This window comes from Anomaloglossus baeobatrachus, chromosome 2 (genome assembly GCF_048569485.1).
Source record: "Anomaloglossus baeobatrachus isolate aAnoBae1 chromosome 2, aAnoBae1.hap1, whole genome shotgun sequence".
Classification (NCBI taxonomy): domain Eukaryota; kingdom Metazoa; phylum Chordata; class Amphibia; order Anura; family Aromobatidae; genus Anomaloglossus; species Anomaloglossus baeobatrachus.
Genome location: NC_134354.1, coordinates 426029518 through 426050311, shown reverse-complemented (window position 1 = coordinate 426050311; position 20794 = coordinate 426029518). Strand labels below are relative to the sequence as shown.

Below are 20794 nucleotides of genomic sequence, written 5' to 3'. Positions count from 1 at the left end.
AGCTGGACGACCCGAGGGACGGACAAAAATGGCAGCTGACGACTGGGCGCAACTGGAACCGCAGCTGGCTGCTTGCGTCTACGGCGGCACTGATTCGTAACACCAACTACCAGCCAAAATAAGAGGTATAGTTCTTCCTTTGGATAATCTGATATAATCCCCTTTTTCAGAGACACGACCATCGCTACCAAATGTAGATGAGGCAACAAAAGAGCAGGTGCTTCAATGGATCTCCAGTGCTCCATCAAGTGGCCTCTCCTCCACCTCAACTTCAATATCCCAAATACTCCATTCCTCTGTGGCGTCAACCCAATCGCACTTGCTTCCAAACAGCTCACAAGTTTCCACCAGCCCTGCTGAGTATGGGGTAACAGAGATGGTTGAGTCTGCAGAGCTGTTCAGTCACACAATAGCCTGTGAATCAGAGGTCTGCTCCAAAGCTGCAGTGAGTACAGACAACAAAATGATCTGCACTGATGCCCAGAAGCTTTGTAAGTCGGATCCAGGACCCGATAAAGAAGGTGCTGATCATAATGTACACCCTCATTCCCAAACTGTAAATCATCCTGGTGACGACAATGGGGAACATGCTGAGGAGACTCAGATACCTGATTGGAATGACAACTTTACTATTCGGTCAGGGCAAGAAGAGGTTTGTTCGGAGGAGTCAGGACAAGGGGAGTGAAAACACACAGGGTGATGATGAGGTTGGAGACCCCCACTTACTTTCAAACCAAAGTCAGCCAGTCGATGAGGTCAGCAGAGGAGGTGGAGGAGGATGCTACTGACGACGAGGTTACGTTGCGTCTTCCTGGACAGAGACAAAGTACTGGAAGCACGTCAACAACTGAATCCTCAGCCACAACTCTGCCTCTGAGCAGAAGTCGTGGTGGCTCTGCAGGCGCATGGGCTGTAAGCCTTGCCTAGCCTGGGGCTTTTTTTACATCTCAAAAGATCACCCAAGTCATGTCATCTGTAAGATTTGTCACCAATCTCTAAGTAGAAGCCAAAAACTCACTACTTTGAGTACTTCGTCCATGAACTGTCACATGGATATGAAGTGATAGCGTGAGGGTGTATTGATGAGCTTTAGCCACTGTGAATACAACATGCTTATTTGCCGTTCATTGCATGCATTGTTGCAGACTACCCACAAGGGGCTGCTGTTTTTTTGCATCTGCCTTTGACTGTTTGGTCACTATAGCAATAACAAAACGGTCTTCGGCTGTGGACTTGGAGAGCGGAGGAGGTGTTGTCTGTGAAGTGAAGGAAAAGCTAAAGGTGTGCGTTACAGCAAGGAGCCACCGCGGAAACACTTTGGTGAATTGTGAGGGGACTCGTGTTGGAGTTTGGTGAGGAGGACCATAACGCCTGTGAGCAGCATCCTGTGCCGGAGACCAACATTCTTCTGGTGCTGTCTATACTGTTTACCGGGAGTGGATCGTAAACTCTGTATTGATGGCAACTGGACACCACAGTACCCGGCTACGGTAGGCTGGGACCAGACAGTAATGCGTGCACGCAATACTTTGTTTTCTTAGCAAAACACATATCTGTTCTGCTTAGGCAGACTATATAGACAAAAAAAGGGGGCTTTACATGCTACGACATCGTTAATGTTTTATCGTCGGGGTCACATTGTTAGTGACACACATCCGGCGTCATTAACGATATCGCAGTGTGTGATACTTACCAGCGACCTTAAGCGACCTAAAAAATGGTGAAAATCGTTCACCATGGAGAGGTCGTCCCAAAACCAAAAATCGGTAATGGTTGATTATCGATGTGGTTCGTCGCTCCTACGGCAGCACATATCGCTGTGTGTGACACCGCAGGAGCGAGGAACGTCTCCTTACCTGCCGCCGGCCACAATGTGAAAGGAAGTAGGTGGGCGGGATGTTACGTCCCGCTCATCTCCGCCCCTCCGCTTTGATTGGCCGGCCGCTTAGTGACGTCGCAGGTTGTCAGTTGTTTTTGAAGTGGAAACAGCTGCTGGTGTTGAGCTCTCTCAAACATCAAGAGAACGACCTTTGGATGAAGGCAACATTATATCCACGTCTGCACCGCCGTCACAGATTGCCTGGACTACCTGCAGTTAAAAATTGCGTTGCAGAAATGGAGAGGAGTGTAGAATACATATGTGGTGTTCCTTGCTTGACAGGACAGGAACCCTATGGTAGTATCCCTGACAATTTTACTATGCCCCTAAAAGTGTCAGCACTTTTTGAAATTAAGATTGCGTAGAAAAAATGGGCAGGTGTGTACAATGCAGAGGTGGTGTACCTTGCGTTGCACCAGAGGAACACTAAGTTAATATACCAGACACTTTTAGTATGCCATTAAGTGTCAGCACTGTTTGCTATAAAAATTGCGTAGCAAAAATGGGAAGGTGTGTACAATGCAGAGGTGGTGTACCTTGCGTGGCACCAGAGGAACACTAAGTTAGTATCCCAGACACTTTTAGTATGCCACTAAGTGTCAGCACTGTTTACTATAAAAATTGGATAGCAAAAATGGGAAGGTGTGTAGAATGCAGAGGTGGTGTACCTTGTGTGGCACCAGTGGAACACCAAGTTAGTATCCCAGACACTTTTAGTATGCTACTAAGTGTCAGCACTGTTTGCTATAAAAATTGCGTAGCAAAAATGGGAAGGTGTGTACAATGCAGAGGTGGTGTACCTTGCGTGGCACCAGAGGAACACTAAGTTAGTATCCCAGACACTTTTAGTATGCCACTAAGTGTCAGCACTGTTTGCTATAAAAATTGCGTAGCAAAAATGGTAAGGTGTGTAGAATGCAGAGGTGGTGTACCTTGTGTGGTACCAGAGGAACACTAAGTTAGTATCCCAGACACTTTTAGTATGCCACTAAGTGTCAGCACTGTTTGCTATAAAAATTGCGTAGCAAAAATGGGAAGGTGTGTACAATGCAGAGGTGGTGTACCTTGCGTGGCACCAGAGGAACACTAAGTTAGTATCCCAGACACTTTTAGTATGCCACTAAGTGTCAGCACTGTTTACTATAAAAATTGCATAGCAAAAATGGGAAGGTGTGTAGAATGCAGAGGTGGTGTACCTTGCGTGGCACAAGTGGAACACCAAGTTAGTATCCCAGACACTTTTAGTATGCTACTAAGTGTCAGCACTGTTTGCTATAAAAATTGCGTAGTAAAAATGGGCAGGTGTGTAGAATGCACAGGTGCTGTAGGTAGCAGGACAGCAAAGGAAGCCTCAGTTTCTATCCCTGCCAATGAAAAAAATGCAGCAAGGAATTGCCTGAGCTGATGTAGCCAGACGCTGTTATCTAAAGCCCAGCACAGTGTTGGCATGGACCTGCCTAGCAACAATGCCTATGAACGGCTGTAATGTAGCCCTGAAAAGGGCTGAAATTACAAGTAGTCCCTAATCCCTAAAGTGCTGTGTAGGTTGCACTGCATGTCTATAGCGCCCACAGCAGCAGCAGCGGGAGCAGTGACTGTCACCCACCCACAGCAGAGAGATAATGGCGGCGACGGGGAAAATGGCCGGATCTTAGAGGGCAAGGACATGTGACATGCATAGCCTATGACACATGCCCTTGCTTGTCTGGCAAAAATCCACTTTGCTGTGTGTGTGTCTGTGATTTGCTGACAGCCTGGCCCCACTGTACGCGCGGTTAGAAAGAAAAAAAAGTGGCGATTGCCATTCTTTCAGCACAAAGCAACAGCACTGATCTAAACCCCCTCCCCCCCGCACACTATACGCTGCGTTTTGATAATATCATGATTCACAGTGACTCACACTATTACAGTGAAAAGAGAGCTAGTAACTACCTACGCTTTTTGTTGATCGAACCGTTCTCGAGCGTAACTTGAACTATCGAACTTTTACCAAATCGTTCGAGTTCGTCAAACGACTCGAACACCCCCCAAAATCACTCGAACATGAAATTGGCGAACCTGGAACATCGCTCATCTCTAGAGACCACCAGCCAGGTGGGGGATCCCGAACGCAATTGGCCACGGCACCGGCCACCACCACCTTGGTTTACCAGAGACTTGCGTGTTTTACTGACAGTGAGTACACCAGCACCCTCTGCGGTCGTCATTCCCACTGCACCAGAGCCATCGGGTCCCAGGGCCACCATCCCTGCCCACGGAGGGGTTAACATCTTGCTGCACAACATCTCCCCCGGGTGCCCCGTAACAGCAGCGGTGGTGTCCCACCTAACCACACACCATGGGTGGTGTCACAAACCTATTACGGCCTAGCTTGTACATCTACGTCCCCCTTTTTATTCGGCATGTCCGCAAGACCGCCGGGTCCGGAGACCCTCGAGCCACCACCCCTGAAGGTCCGGATCCGAGCAGCGCCGGGGGCGGCACAGAAGAACCTTGAGAAACCGCAATTATTTTTTTTTCATCTGAGAAAAAGTGAAACTCTGACCAAAGTCTAACTGACACCGGTAGCCTCAGCGTAGACTCCTGCTCCTGAGAAGGATACGTAAAGGATGCTTTACTGTTAAATAAACTGTACCTGGGGGGCTGAGGTGTTCCAAAACTGTAAGACATATATTTAAAGGGAACCTGTCACCAAATTTGGTGACTATAAGCTGCGGCCACCACCACTGGGCTCTTATATACAGCATTCTAACATGCTGTATATAAGAGCCCAGGCCGCTGTATAGAACGTAAAAATGACTTTATAATACTTATCTAAACGGTTGGTACGGTGCAGACTGGTCAAATGGGTGTCTCCGTTCTCCGGTACCGGTGCCTTCTCTTTCGCCCATCTTTGTCCTCCTTCTTCTGAAGCCTGTTCTACGTCATGCACACGCGCCGACATTGAGGTCCTGCGCAGGCGCACTACAATACTTTGATCTGCCCTGCTCAGGGTGGATAAAAGTGCACCTGCGCAGAACCTCAATGCTGGCCTGTGTGTATGACGTAGTACGTATCATGCACCCAGGCTTCAGAAGAAGGAGGACAAAGATGGCCGAAAGAGGAAGCGCCACACCCGGAGAACAGAGACACCCATTTGACCAGTCTGCACTGAACCGACCGTTTAGGTGAGTATTATAAAGTAATTTTTTCTGTTCTACACATCGTCCTGGACTCTTATATACAGCATGTTAGAATGCTGTATATAAGAGCCCACTGGTGGTGGCCGCAGCTTATATTCACCAAATCTGCTGACAGGTTCCCTTTAATCAGTTTACAGGCAATAGGATGCCACTTTCCTGTAAAAAGATGTATCACAATTTACAAAGTTTCATAAACTTACTGACTCAACATGATAGCTACGCTCTAGCCAAATATGATTTGGGCTGAAAAATTACAGAGAATACATTAGATTTTTCATTAACTAAACTATAATGTCATAATCTAATAGTCTATAAAAGAATAATGATGAGGAATTAAAAGTTCAGCATTTGTTATAAACAATAACATCAAGCTGTTTTAGGGAAAATTGTATGGCTCAAATATCAAAAACGTTAAAGGGGTGGTTCACCCATTTTTTTTAATCTCTCTATCAGGGTAACTTACCATTTCAGTTGTCTTCTTAATTGCCTTCTATTTCCAGTTCTGGCACTGAGCAGCGCTATCCCCCTTGCTCAGTGCTGGTCACATGACCCCCAGGTGTTGTGGCCTCTGGTATCCACAGATGTTACATCAACTTCCGGACTCTGAAAGTGGGCGTGACATCAGCAACTGCAGCTGCCTCTGATCCTGAGTGACTGGGCTGTGGGCGGTGACTACCACACGTCACAGACCAGCATAAGGAGAAGGAAAGGGGGGTTTACTTACCATCCTGCAGCTGTGTACGGGCTGGCAGCAGGAACGAGAGGAGAGGAGGAGGAGTCATGTCGGGTGAGTATGTTATCGCACGGGCGTGGGAGTGGGAGGATGAGCAGAGTGCTGGGTGCTACTGGTAAGCATTATGGGAGTTGTAGAAACTGAACCTAGTAAGTCAGGAGAGAGATTAACCCCATCAGAACTGGAGCCAGCAATGAGGATGTGCTGCTAGAGAACGATAAAAGGTAATATTGCTGAAATAACATAATAGATGTGTGGAGAGGCCCATAATAGCAAGATTTAGGAGAAAAGAAATCAGTTTTGGTAACTGGACAACTTCTTTAAATATTCATCGTTACTTTGTGTATATGTTTTGACTCATTTATCATTTTCTTTCTATAGGACTGGGTAATTGCTCCACAGGGGTATTCAGCATTTTACTGTGAGGGAGAATGTTCATTTCCACTTGATTCCTGTATGAATGCCACCAATCATGCCATCTTACAATCATTAGTAAGTGTTGCTGATTAATAATGTGTTCTTTATTTGTAAATACATGTTTTTTTTATATTTTTAGGATTTGAAAGGTTAAGACCTTTGGTCAGAAATGGTCCTAAAATGTATGTAAGGGAGGGAAAGTTTGTCACACATAGAAAGTAGATATAAAAAACCTATAAGGCCACGTGCACATGTTGAGTATTTGGTGATTTTTTTACCTCAGTATTTGTAAGGCCACGTGCACACGCTGAGTATTTGTTGAGTTTTTACCTCAGTATCTGTAAGGCTACGTGCACACATTCAGTATTTGGTGAGTTTCTTACCTCAGTATTTGTAAACCAAAAACAGGAGTGAAACAAACAAAGGAAAAGTATAATAGAAACACGAGCAGCACTTCTGTATTTCTTACCCACTCCTGGTTTTGGCTTAACCCCTTAACGACCGCGGTCCGTAAAATTACGTCCTAGTGGTCATAATGGTACTGCCCGCGGTCTGCCAGCGGCAGCATGCCGCGATCAATGCACATCTCAGCTGATTTTCACAGCTGAGATGTGTGCCTGCTAGGCACGAGCAGAATCGTTATCTGCTCGTGCCGTTTAACCCCTTAAATGGCGCTGTCAATATGTGACAGCGCCATTATAAGCGCGATCCCGGTAAACTTTTACTTACCGCCCGATACCGGAAGTCACGTGACGCGCTCACGTGACTTCCCATAGTTGTCATGGTAGCACAGGGACATGTGATGACTCCTGTACTACACATGAATTGCTTTCACTTTCGCTGTGCCAGCGGCACAGCAAAAGAGAAAGAGAGCGTATCTGCTGTTTACAGCTGTATAGCTGTGATCAGCAGATAGTGCAGAGCGATCGGAATGCTGATCGCAATAGCCCCCTAGGGGGACTAGTAAAATAAAAAAAAAAGTTAAAAAAAAAGTTTTAAAAAATTTAAAAAACCCCTAAAAGTTCAAATCACCCCCCATTCGCCCCATTGAAAATTAAAGGGTTAAAAAAATAAAAAATATACACACATTTGGTATCGCCGCGTACAGAAACGCCCGATCTATCAAAATATAAAATCAATTAATCTGATCAGTATACGGCGTAGCGGCAAAAAAATTCCAAACGCCAAAATGACGTTTTTTTGTCGCCACAACGTTTGCGCAAAATGCTATAAGAGGCGATCAAAACGTAGCATCTGCGCAAAAATGGTACCTTTAAAAATGTCAGCTCGAGACGCAAAAAATAAGCTGTCACTGAGCCATAGATCCCGAAAAATGAGAACGCTACGGGTCACGGAATATGGCATAAAACGTGCGCCACTTTTGTCGGTCAAACTTCCGATTTTTTTAAACCCCTTATATAAAAGTTAACCTATACATGTTTGGTGTCTATGAACTCGCACTGACCTGAGGCATCACATCCACACATCAGTTTTACCATATAGTGAACACAGTGAATAAAATATCTCAAAAACAATAGTGCTATCGCACTTTTTTTGCAATTTTTCTGCATTTGGAATTTTTTTGCTGTTTTCCAGTACACTATACGGTAAACCTGATGGCTTCATTTAAAAGTACAGCTCGTTCCACAAAAAATGAACCCTCACATGACCATATTGACTGAAAAATAAAAAAGTTACGTCTCTCAGAAAAAGAATGGCGAAAAAAAAAAAACGGAAAGCGAAAAATCGGCCGTTCGTGAAGGGGTTAAAGATACTGAGGTAAAAAACTCACCAAATATACAACGTGTGCACGTGGCCTTAGGGGCATGAAGCAGGGAAATCTACAAAGTTTCCAAGAATTCTCTTTGATGTGCATGTTATCATGAACATTTGGATATTTCAGTTAGAACAAGTTATTACCTACCTTTAGAATTTTACAGACAGATTCTATCAGTTTTTAAAAAATCAGTCACCTGCACTATGCCATTGAGAAACATGGGTCAGTGCTATCTTATAAAAATAGCACCAATTTTGACGGTAGTGGGAGTGAGCCCTAAAATAGCATAATAAAAGCAGTTGCCCTAATGAGAAAACCATTTCAAGGCTATATGCACACAGAGCATTTTTGCTGTTGTGTATACAGTGCCTTGCAAAAGTATTCGGCCCCTTGAATTTTTTAACCTTTTCTCACATTTCAGGCTTCAAACATAAAGATAAAAATTTTAATGTTATGGTGAAGAATCAACAACAGGTGGGACACAATTGTGAAGTTGAATGAAATGTATTGCTTATTTTAAACTTTTGTAAAAAAGAATAAACTGAAAAGTGGGGCGTGCAATATTATTCGTCCCCTTTACTTTCAGTCCAGCAAGCTCACTCCAGAAGTTTATTGAGGATCTCTGAATGATCCAATGTTGTCCGAAATGACTGATGATGATAAATATAATATATGTGTAATCAAGTCTCAGTATAAATGCACCTGCTCTGTGATAGTCTCAGTGTTCTGTTTAAAGCACAGAGAGCATCATGAAGACCAAGGAACACAATAGGCAGGTCCGTGATACTGTTGTGGAGAAGTTTAAAGCCGGATTTGGTTACAAAAAGATTTCCACAACTTTAAACATCCGAAGGGGCACTGTGCAGGCGATCATATTGAAATGGAAGGAGTATCATACCACTGTAAATCTACCATCCATCCAAACGTTCATCTCAAACAAGGAGAAGACTGATCAGAGAGATGCAGCCAAGAGGCCCATGATCACTCTGAATGAACTGCAGAGATCTACAGCTGAGGTGGGAGAGTCTGTCCATAGGACAACAATCAGTCGTACACTGCACAAATCTGGCCTTTATGGAAGAGTGGCAAGAAGAAAGCCATTTATCAAAGATATCCATAAAAAGTGTTGTTTAAAGTTTGCCACAAGCCACTTGGGAGACACACCAAGCATGTGGAAGAAGGTGCTCTGGTCAGATGAAACCAAAATCAAACTATTTGGGCCCAATGCCAAACGATATGTTTGGCGTAAAAGCAACACAGTTCATCACCCTGAACATACTATCCCCACTGTCAAACATGGTGGTGGCAGCATCATGGTTTGGGTTTGCTTTTCTTCAGCAGGGACAGGTAAGATGGTTAAAATTGACGGGAAGATGGATGGAGCCAAATATAAGACCATTCTTGAAGAAAACCTGTAGGAGTCTGTAAAAGACCTAAGACTGGGACAGAGATTTGTCTTTCAACAAGACAATGATCCCAAACATAAAGCAAAATCTACAATAGAATGGGTCACAAATAAACGTATCCAGGTGTTAGAATGGCCAAGTCAAAGTCCAGACCTGAATCCAATCGAGAAACTGTGGAAAGAGCCGAAAACTGATGTTTACAAACGCTCTCCATCCAACCTCACTCAGCTCGAGCTATTTGCAAAGGGAGAATGGGCAAGAATTTCAGTCTCTCAATGTGCAAAACTTGATAGACACATACCCCAAGCGACTTGCATCTGTAATCGCAGCAAAAGGTGGTGCTACAAAGTATTAACTTAAAGGGGCCAAATAATATTGCACGCCCCAATTTTCAGTTTATTATTTTTTATAAAAGTTTAAAATAAGCAATAAATTTCATTCAACTTCCCAATTGTGTCCCACATGTTGATTTATCAACATAAAATTAAATTTTTTTATCTTTATGTTTGAAGCCTGAAAAGGGGGAAAAGGTTGAAAAATTCAAGGGGGCCGAATACTTTCGTGAGGCACAGTAAATATGTGACTCTTCAAATTTTGTTATACTGAGCCTGATGAAGAGACCTGAGTAGTATCTAAAGCTTACTATTTATTACCACCTTTTCAGTTAGCCATTAAAAGGTATCAACCACTGAGGACTCTCAGTTTTTTTTTTAAACAATTTTTTTTGCAGAATTTTAGGGAGTATAACCTGAGGGGAAACTCCAATGCCCCAATTCATCGGAGCAGTTTTGCCAGGATTGCTTTAAAACGTTACCAAATTTTTGAACAATTTTAAGTTTCGTAAAAATTTGCAAATTTTGGCATTTTCACGACAGTTTCTCTCAGGTCAACTGAAATGGGCAGAACAGGGCACGGTGGGGGCATTATGCCACAGCTCATCTAATTCATCGTAAGCTATGGCGTTCCTTAAGCAGGAGAGCTTGCTCCAGTCCCTGACTGTTGTAAGATTTCTGGGGTGGCATATGTAGGCAAACTGCACATGTCAGACATTCCTGATTCATAAAGAGGCATGTGCCTCTTCATGAATCAAGAGTGTCTGACTCCAGCATGCCCCCTCATCAAGACCAACGAGATAGTCAACAGTCTTAATGAATTGGGACCCAAATTGTTTAGGAGGATTTTGGAGTTTCTGCCTAATTTATATTCCAAAAATTCCTCAAAAAACTCAGTGTGCACCTTTAAAAGTGGAAAACCTAAGCAAATTGTAGAATTTATTGTTTCATTAGTGCACAGAAGATTTCTATTATTTATTTGATTGATTTAGCAAGGCAAAACTTTTGGCTCTACAATTGTATATTGATACATGGTGACAAGTATTAACTAACTACTTAATTGTCCTGACAGGTATCTCTTAGAATTTTGTTAAAATCTGTCTCTGAATTCCTTATCAGAAGGAATTCAGAAACAATGTAGAGACAAAATATCTTCACTCAGAAAAGAAATGAATAGTTGTGAATGGATCTTTTATATCAAATCACAAAGCTGAGATACATAGGATACTGATACTCTGAAGTTTTGTCTAGACTCCCTTGAAAATCTACACTGAGATAGTCATGAAGAAGCGATACCTGGTATTATTGATAATATATTTAACATTTTGTTGTAGAATCATTCTATTCATTGCTTGCCTACAATACTAGTGTTAGAGACATTCTTTTTACCCGTTTATAAAATAATTTGAATATATTTTACAAAATACTATAATTTAAAGGTTCATTGTGTATTACACTGCCAGTAATAGAAGAGTTATGAATAGTATTCACTATCATGCATTATTAAAAAAAATATAGAAATTGCTCTCGGAAGATAATATAATTAGGGATGAGCGGACCCATGGATGTTCGGGTTTGGTTGGACTTTAGTTAAAAGTTCAGTTCGGGACCCGGACTTGACCCAAACTTTACCCCCAGAGGCCATAAGTCAATATGGCCCCAAGCTTTGGTAGTGTAAAATGGTCGTAGTAAGGGCTAGGGGGCTGCAAATGGATGCAAAATGGGGGTAAGAGCAGGACAATTGTCCTGCAAACAAATGTGGATAGGGAATAAATTTATTAAAAAATGACAGAGTCCCCCCTGTACTTGATAAGCAGCGCAGGTAATGCAGACAGCTTCGGGCTGCGATGCTCAGCTGTCTGCTTTACCTTGTCTGGTTATCAAAAATATAGGGGACCCCCACGTCATTTTTTTATTTTTTTAAATGGGGTATACCCTATTTTTGAAAACCAGCCAAGGTAAAGAAGACTGCTGGGGGCTGGTATTATCCGTCAGGGAAGGTCCATGGTTATTAAACCTTCCCAAGTCTAAATATAGTAGTTCGCAGTCGCTCCAGAAGTGGCGTATTCATTAGATGCGCCAATTCTGCCATTTTGTCTGACTCTTCCCAACTGCCCTGGTTCAGTGGGAATCAGGGTAATACTTATGGGGTTGATGTCAGCTGTGATTTGACAGCTGGCATCAAGCACAGGGGTTAGTAATGGGGACACCCCATTACTAACGCGGTAAGTGTACAGTTAAAAAACACACACACAGGAAAAAAATAGTTTGTTTGAATAAAGACTCCCCATATTCTCTCATTCACCAATTTATTAATTAACAAAAGTTCCGTCGCAATCCAATGATCAATAAAGACTTCGCCGCACACTGTCATTTACCAATTTATTAAGGAAAAATAAATCCTCAAAGTTTTGACATAATCCAGTGGTATAATGTCCCACTACATCCATTGAATCCTATGGAGCCTCATACTCAGAACGAGGCTCCATAGGTCACTTGCAGTCAGCGGCAGGCACAGAAATTCTGGACGTTGTGGGACATTACGCCATTAGATTACATTGGAACTTCGAGGATTTCTTTTTAATTAATAAAAATTGGTGAACGAGGGAGTGTTGGGGAGTTTTTATCCAAATACAAATAAATTATTTTTTTCATATGTGTGTGTTTGTGTTTTCTAACTGTACACTTACTGGGTTAGTAATGGGGGTGTCTGCACCTCTCCATTACTAAACCTTGAGTTTGATGCCAGCTGTCAATTCACAGCCGATATCAAACCCAAAAGTATTACAGTATTACACAGATTGTCACAGCACAAGGACAATTGGGAAGGACTGGGCAAAGTGCCAGAATTGGCGCATCTAATGGCTATGCCAATTCTGTGGCGCCTGCAGGCTGCAATATTTAGTCGGCGAAGGTCCAAATAACCATGAGCCTTCCAAGCCTGATAATACTAGCTCCCAGCTGTCTGCTTGGCCTTAACTGGTTATCAGAAATGGGGGGACCCACACATCATTTTTAAAAACTGTTTAAATAACTTACACTGGGGTTGCTTTGTAAATCTTTGAAATACATGATTCAGTTGAAAACCCCAATAAATAACATAATATAAAATAATATAATGTGACAAAGGGAAACACTGTGGACTCTCTCTGGCCTATAATCCAGCGGTGTCCGGCTTTTTACGCATTCATAAAAGCACAGTCGGCCACAGTTTTGTGCACTTCTGAAAAGCAGACACCGCTGAACAGAGGCCAGATGGAGTCTAGAGTAATTTTGCTGCCTCATTATAGTGATTGGATCCCTTGGGTGTGTTATCTAAACCACATCATTCAGAGATTTAAATTTAAACACAAAAGTAAGTGCTCAGCGTAGAGTACAGGAGAAATATGATCAAAAATGTCATGTAAAATGTTCTACATAAAAGCTTCAACTCATTCCACAAAAAAAAAATACAAACCACCAGTCCATCTTCTATCAATGGAAATATAGGGGGCTTCTACATTACTGGTAACACAAAGGCCCTGGAAAAGCACTGTGGTTTCCCCCAAAAAGAAATCCAGTAAAATCTGCACACACAAATCCAAATACCACCTGCATTCTGAGCCCCACAATGTGCCTAAACCACATCTAGCGTTCACATGTTTTACATTTCTGTAGTAAGGAGACCCCTCTTAATTTACCAGATGTGTGTCTCCTTGGCACAATCTATCAGCACTACAAATCTACAAGCACTACAATGGCAGATTTACAATTTTAACTCAGCAACATCCATTGCTGATTGTTTCTGGAAAACAGCTTTTTAATCCAAATAATCATTACCTGTGGATAAATTAACAGATGATTGTCATTTCCAAAATGGAGGGGGGGATTCTCCTGTCATTAACCCCTTATATTATCGCAATGGCCACTACACCAGGTCAATCGAGATGAGCTGGGTAAGCACCAGGATTGGTGCATGTAATGGATGCATTAATTCTGGTGCTGCTGCGGACTGCTATTTTCAGGCTGGGGAGGGCTCAATAACCATGGGCCTCCCCAGCCTGAGAATACCAGACCCCCAGCTTTCTGCTTTATCTTGGCTGAGTATTAAAATTTGAGGGCTTCCCATGTCATTTATTTAAATTATTTATTTAAATAATTTTAAAAAAGCCACATAGGGTCCCTCATATTTTGATCCACAGCCAAGATAAAGCACACAGCTGGGAGCTGCAGTATCAAAATACAGAGGACCTTATGCCATTATTTCCAACTATGTATTTATTTTACACTTCAGGGACCCAGACAGCTAGTGTGAGGGCAACCAATCACAGACATCGGCACAGAGGGTGGGGGCACAGTTTGACTGCAAACAATCACAGACGCTGTCACAGAGGGTGGTTGGTGGAAGCAGTGAATATTCATACGATTTAATGAGCGGACCAAGAAACAGTACAGCAGCCATGCGGAAACTCGGTAAGTATTGTTCTTCTTTAATCCACATTTTGCTTCCTTTCTTCTTTTTTTTAAATTATTTTTATCTTCGTGGCCGAACCTGAACAGTAACACAGACTTCACTAAGAAGTCCGTGTTCGGGGTTCATGCACAGAACCCGAACTTTACAGTTCGCGGTCACCCATCTGGAAGGATACCACAAGCTAGAGCAACCTGGTTAAGGAAGTAATTTTTATTTCAAATACATGTCAAGATAATGATACTAAGTGCACTGTCCATAAAACCTGATTTCAAAAGAGAGCTGTAGTTATCTGTAAAAAAAGAGGAATAAGTATGGGTGATTTAGACTGCTAGATACTGAATTTTATTGAAAAAATAATAAAATGCTAATTTTAAGCATAGGAATGAAACCATTTAGAAACAAAGTGTGAAGTCTCTGATAAAATGTCATCTACTTTATTAGAAATCCATTTAAAATAGTATCATGTCAGCGCAAAAGAGCCTCGTTGACACGTTTCAATCAGTTGATGATAACATTTTAAATGCATTTCTAATAAAGTGGATTAAATTTTGTTTCTGAATGGGCTTATATATGTCTTAGCCAATGGGTTTCCTGAAGATCCGGAACTGTATGCGGTCGTGGTTATATAACAATGGTGAGCCAATTTACTTTTTCCTTTGCTACAGGAATGAAACGCTCATTAGGAAGTGTTTTGTTAAAGGAGGTGTCTACTTCATGTGGATAGGTCAACAATATCAGATTGGCAGGATTCAAAAGTTGGTACCACCACTAATCAGCTGTTTGAAGCTAAAGGTCCAGTCACACATAACGAGATCGTGAACGAGATCGCTACTACGTCACACTTTCTGGATCGTTTATGAGTCGTTGTTGAAATCGCATGTTGGGTGTCACACATAACGAGTTTATGAACGAGCATGCGTCCCGTATAACGATCTTTCAAATCGCTGGGACCCTGTCACACAGCAACTATGTTAACGATTCTAATCCCATTAGGGGCGTAGTAAAATGCAGTGAGTCACGTAGGCGTGCATTTGCGTCGCCTTTTCCATACCCCCCCTCCGCTTTCATTGGCGGCCAATACTGCGTTCTGATTGGGGGCGTATCTAGCGGTTAAATTTTGGATCGCGTCACCCTTTGTCACTTCTTTTGCGCTTTGCTTTGAGATAGAACCTGCGTCTCCACCCTGATTCCTTCGTCCATTGTACCCGGTCGCTTTGTTGGTGTGTTTTTCGGATCGAAGCCGCACCTGCACCTGGAGCTAACCAATCGGTGCAGAGAGGGGCGCGGAAACGGGGACGCAACAACACGCCTTCGTGCATCTCATCTAGGTCGTCAACGAAATCGTTAATAGGGTGTCAAACATACAGATTCATGCAGCCCAGCAGGACTTCAACGAGCCAGAAATGGCCCAAGCTGTTCGGCATCGATCAGCGATTTCGCAGCAGGGGGTGAATCGTTGGTACGTGTCAAACGTGACGAGATTGTAATTGAAGTCGTTCTTGCGTCACAGAAACTGTGACGTAGTAACGATCTCGTTTACGATCTCGTTATGTGTGAAGTGGCCTTAAGCCAGTGGCCTTATGTAAACAGGGAACAAAGCCAGAAAAGCCCAACTCTATACAAAGTATACTGTCCATTTCTGAGTGCTACATTCCAACTCTTTTTGAAGTGAATAGGAGCTTAGCTCCAGCACCTAACAACAACCACTAACCAGTGTATGGAGTTTTCACGTTTCAGTTTTGTACACTGTTTACATCCAGTCACTACAGGAGCTTCAAACAGCTGATCATGGCAATAACGGGTGTCTGAGCTCCACCAAAGTGATATTCATGACTTTTCATAAGTTTAGGCTGTCAAGAAGTTGACAACTCCTTTAAAGGGGTTGTCCACTACTTTTACATTGATGGCCTATCTTTAGGATAGGATATCAATGTCTGATTGGCTGGGGTCCGACACCCCACACCTCCGCTGTTCAGTTGTTCTTGGTCCCGGCAACGGCAGCAGGTAGCCTGGAACTGCTCAGTTAGGTCTTCTGATAGTGGCTGCCGCCGGGTACTGCACATCTGCCTCCCATTTTAATCAATAGAAGGCAGATGTGCAGTACCCAGCCTTCGCTACTATCAGAAGACGGAGCAGTGCCAGAACTGAGCATTTCCGGGCTGCCTGCTGCTACTGCCGAGACAGAGAACAGCTGATTGGCAGAGGTGTGGGGTGTTGGATCCCATCTGATCAGACATTGATGACTTATCCTAAGGATAGGCCATCAATGTAAAAGTAGTGGACAACCTCTTTACAGCAAGAGATCTATGAATGTTAATAGTATGAGGGAACAATATTAATGGTGTATCACATAAAGGGCTTTACTATTTTATATTTGTGTTCTTTTATATTTGTCCTTCATATATGTATTATTTTGTGCTTTAAATATGATTTACAGAATATGTTTTAACCCTGTAAAACTAATTCTATACATTTGCTTGACTACTGGCAAAGAACTGTGTTAAGTCTGTAAAATATACAGATAGTTGTTATTGGCGGAAATGTCTCAGGTTTCTACAGAAAAATAGTCAGACAAGGGTCACAACTTACCAGACGAGGACGCCCAAACCCCTTCCCCTATTGCAATATTATTACTGCTACTGTGGTCATTGGTTGACTAATCCCTTTGGTCAGAAGAACTTCCTATGCAGTTTAAGATCAGAAAGTGTGTTGTTTTTCTCCTTGCATACAAATACAAGGTTACATTCAGGATGTGCCTCATTTCGGGGGTGGTGGTACCGTTTACTCAACTTCTCTCCAGACTTAGTAAAATAAAACATGAATAGAAACTGGTAAAACAGTAACAGCAGTGTGCAAGGGTTTATTTTTGTTATTTTTATTTAATATGGAGAGAGCAAATAAACTGACGAAAACGGTCAAATCTGTAAGTATCCAAGAGGACTTTTACATGAAAGGCTGATCTCTTTTCACCAAAAGGACAAGTGAATCTGAGCCTAATAAATTCACTACAAAGAAAAACCACACAAGAGACAAACCAGCATGTGTGCCTGTTACTGGTACGGTGGCATGAAGCCCTCTACCGGTGTCTTACTAAAAAGAAATAATATGGAATCCAACGTAAACCACCAAATATGCTGCCAAGGAAAACAGTCGAGAAACAACTGAAACTAATCTGACTTCTGAATCGTACCTTTCTTAGCAAGAAGAATGGCTCTTTTTATGCTTTATAGGTCTCTTATACCCTCTTGGTGTGTTTTTCTAGCTACATGCCCATCATGTATATGCTTTGTTTTAATTTTAAGAGATAGTAAAGTTTTACATTATGTATCATATACTTTTGTTTTCTTCTCCAGGTTCACCTTATGAAGCCAGAAAGTGTTCCCAAAGCATGCTGCGCCCCTACCAAACTCTCAGCAACATCAGTCCTTTATTATGACAACAATAACAACGTAATATTAAAAAAGCACAGAAACATGGTGGTCAAGTCTTGTGGATGCCACTAAAGAATGTATAGCGTTTGCACTGATACAAAGACTTGCTTCAAATATTTATGATACGTTACAATAATGCAATAAATCAACCAAGAGAATAAAATAATTTTTTAACTATACTGAAGAATTACGTGAGGATTAATGATAGAAAAAAAAAACATAATTAAGTTCTTATGCAGATTAGCAGTGTGCCCATTATCCCACTTGCAATCATATTCTGTGTTATTTTATTTCTTGAAACATTGCAAGTTATGTATAATGCTAGGGAGATACCACATTCAAAAAGAGGTCAGCAAAAGGAAAAAGGCCGTGCTCCAATCATCCTTTCATTCTAAAAAGAGACGTATAGGCGAACAGATATTATTATTATTATTATTATTATTATTATTGAACATACTTTAAGCTCAGCCTTAAGGCTCATAAGACTACTGTATTATCGGCCAGAGTACTATTTGTCAAAAAATCAGATCACACTCAGACCAATGTTATTCAATGAGGCAATGCAGATGAATAATTTGTTTTCATACTCCATGTAAAAAAAATTGCAGAATGCACGATTTGTCTCCAAGAATTGGATGGCAGTCGCCCATTCAAGTCTATAGGTCTGGAAAACAAATTGGATGACATACAAGTGCGGTCCGATTTTCATGGCCTGACATAATGGGGAAGGTGGAGAAACTTATTTTTTTTTCATCCACCTCTGAGAAAAATGGATCCAACACAATGTTCAGATTCTGATCAAACTCTGATGATCAGGATAACTTGAGGTTCCTCTGCGCTGCCTCGATGAAAAAGAAGGACTCCAAATGCATTAAGTTGAAAGTGGTTTATTCATCCACGTATTTCAAGGCAATCTAGCCCCTTTCTCAGGACAAACCATAGTATAGAGCATGCAGTCGCCATTGCTATATATAGAGACACAGTTCATAATAAGACGCACCAAAAGATAGCGCTAAAAGAAGTCACATGGAGTGTCAAAGTTCATTGTAGACACAATGTTGTAACAGACATAGTATTACCATTATAGTAAAGAGATTGATAGCCTCTGTGAATAAATTGGACAAAAAAAAGGAAAAAATAAATGAACAGTAGGTGCTGAAAACAAAGATGATTTTCTAAAAAAAAGGATCTTTTTGTTTTCAGCACCAACTTAAAACAGTTTTTTTATTGAGGTAATTGAGCTCAGTAATTGACAAACCGCTGTATCTCATCTTCTTAGACTTTCTTGGAACAGAGTTCATACCTCAGGATTTGAGAATGGCTGGCTGATCCCGATTTCCCTGGAGTGCTGGCAAACTGGGTCATATAAAGGGATATTGACAGCTGTGTTTTGTAAAAAAAATCACAGCTGTCATGAAACCTGAGGCTAGCAATGGGGAGAGGTCTGAGACCTCTCCATTACTAATCATGTAAGTAAAAAGAAATAAACACAAAACAGAGACAGTCCTTTATTTAAAAAACAAAAAAACAAAAACCCTCTTTCTCCAATTTAGTAACCCCTAAAACACCCCTTCAGGTCTGACATAGTCCACAGACACGACGTCCCATGACAAAACCAGGTCTGCTATATTTCGAGGTCATAGTGTGCAATCATATTGGAAAACGTGACCGATCACTGTGGCCGTGGAGCACACTGAGCTGCAGCTGTGAAAGCGGTGATGTCAGTGAGTTCACCTGAGGTCACAGCTGCAAGTTCCCATGGTACTCCAGTTATGACCTGGACTGAACTCACCTGAGGTGAACTTATTAAACTCAGTGATCTCACCTCAGGTGAAGCCATGGAACTCAATGCTGGATTACTGGATTAGGTAATATGCACACCTTGAGCATTTGGTTGCAGAAATTACTGCACAAAATATGCATCTCCTGGCAAAAAAATGCACTGAAACCGCATCAAAAACGCATGTGGTTTTGGCGCGTTTTTCTACCAGCGGATGCAAATTTGGTGCAGAAATGTCTGCAACCAAATACTCAATGGGCGCACATTGCCTAATCCTGTAATCTGACATGAAGTTCAATAACTTCACCTGAAGGAAGGTCAGGGAATTTACCTCAGGTGAGTTCACCTGAGGTCACAGATGGGGTACTGTGGGAGTCACAGCTGTGAACTTAGGTCATTGAACTCAATGCCAAAGTATCAGATTAAGCGATGTGCACATGTTGAGTATTGGGTAGCAGACATTTGTGCACCAAATCTGCATCTCCTGGTAGAAAAACACACTGAAACTGCATCAAAAACGCATGTAGTTTCGGTGCGTTTGTCTGCCAAGATATGCAAATTTGGTGCAGAAATGTCTGCAACCAAATACTCAACGTGCGCACATCACCTAATCTGGTAATCCAGCATTAAGTTCAATGACTTCAGCTGAGGTGAAGTCACAAAGTTTCATTAATTCAGCTCAGGTCAGTTCACCTGAGCTCACAGCTGAGGTACTGTGGGAATCCCAGCTATGACCTCAGGTGTACTCCGTGATGTCACCACTCACAGCTGCGGCTCCATCAGTGTGTCCCTGATGCCGCAGTGAGCGGTCTCATTTTGTAATGTGACCATGCACTGCTCCCTCCGGATGTAGCAGAGCCAGGATCTTTGTGGGAAGTCTTGTCTGTGGATTGTTGTCCTGTGGTAATCCCAGCTGTGACTTCAGGTGGACTCCGTGATGTCACTGCTCAGAGCTGTGGCTCTATAACTCTGTTCCTGATGCCGCAGTGAGCGGTTGCATTATGTAATGTGACTGTGTGCTGCTCCATTTGGATGTAGCAGAGCCAGGATGGTTGTGGAACATTGTGTCTGTGGATCACCTCAGACCTGCATGGGTGTTTTTGGAGTTAATAAATTGTAGAAAGAGTGTTTTTTTTATGTAAAGGATTTTTCTCTGTGCTTTGTGTTTATTTTTGTTTACTTGCAAGATAAGTAATGGGGAGCAGAGCTGGGACCGTCATGGGACCTTGTGTGGATTATATCGGACCTGCATGAGCGTATTGAGGGTTAATAAATTGGAGAAAAGGGTGTTTTGTTGTTTTTTTTTTAAATTTTGAAATAAAGGATTTTTCTCAATATTTTGTCTTTATTTTTCTTTGCTTATATGATTTCTTATGGGTGGTCTCAAAGGCTGGGAAGGACCCA

At 42.2% G+C, this 20794-nt stretch overlaps 1 protein-coding gene across 1 annotated transcript in view; it reads left to right on the top strand.

The window, feature by feature from the left end:
• LOC142290214 (bone morphogenetic protein 8A-like) overlaps window positions 1–19419 on the top strand; it is a 167598-nt gene extending 148179 nt beyond the window's left edge. The window contains exons 6-7 of the mRNA XM_075334161.1: window positions 6176–6286; window positions 17533–19419. Of these exons, the coding sequence (XP_075190276.1) occupies window positions 6176–6286; window positions 17533–17682 (261 nt within the window). The 3' untranslated portion in view covers window positions 17683–19419. The remainder of the gene's footprint in view (window positions 1–6175; window positions 6287–17532) is intronic.
• The last annotated feature ends 1375 nt before the right edge of the window (window positions 19420–20794 follow it).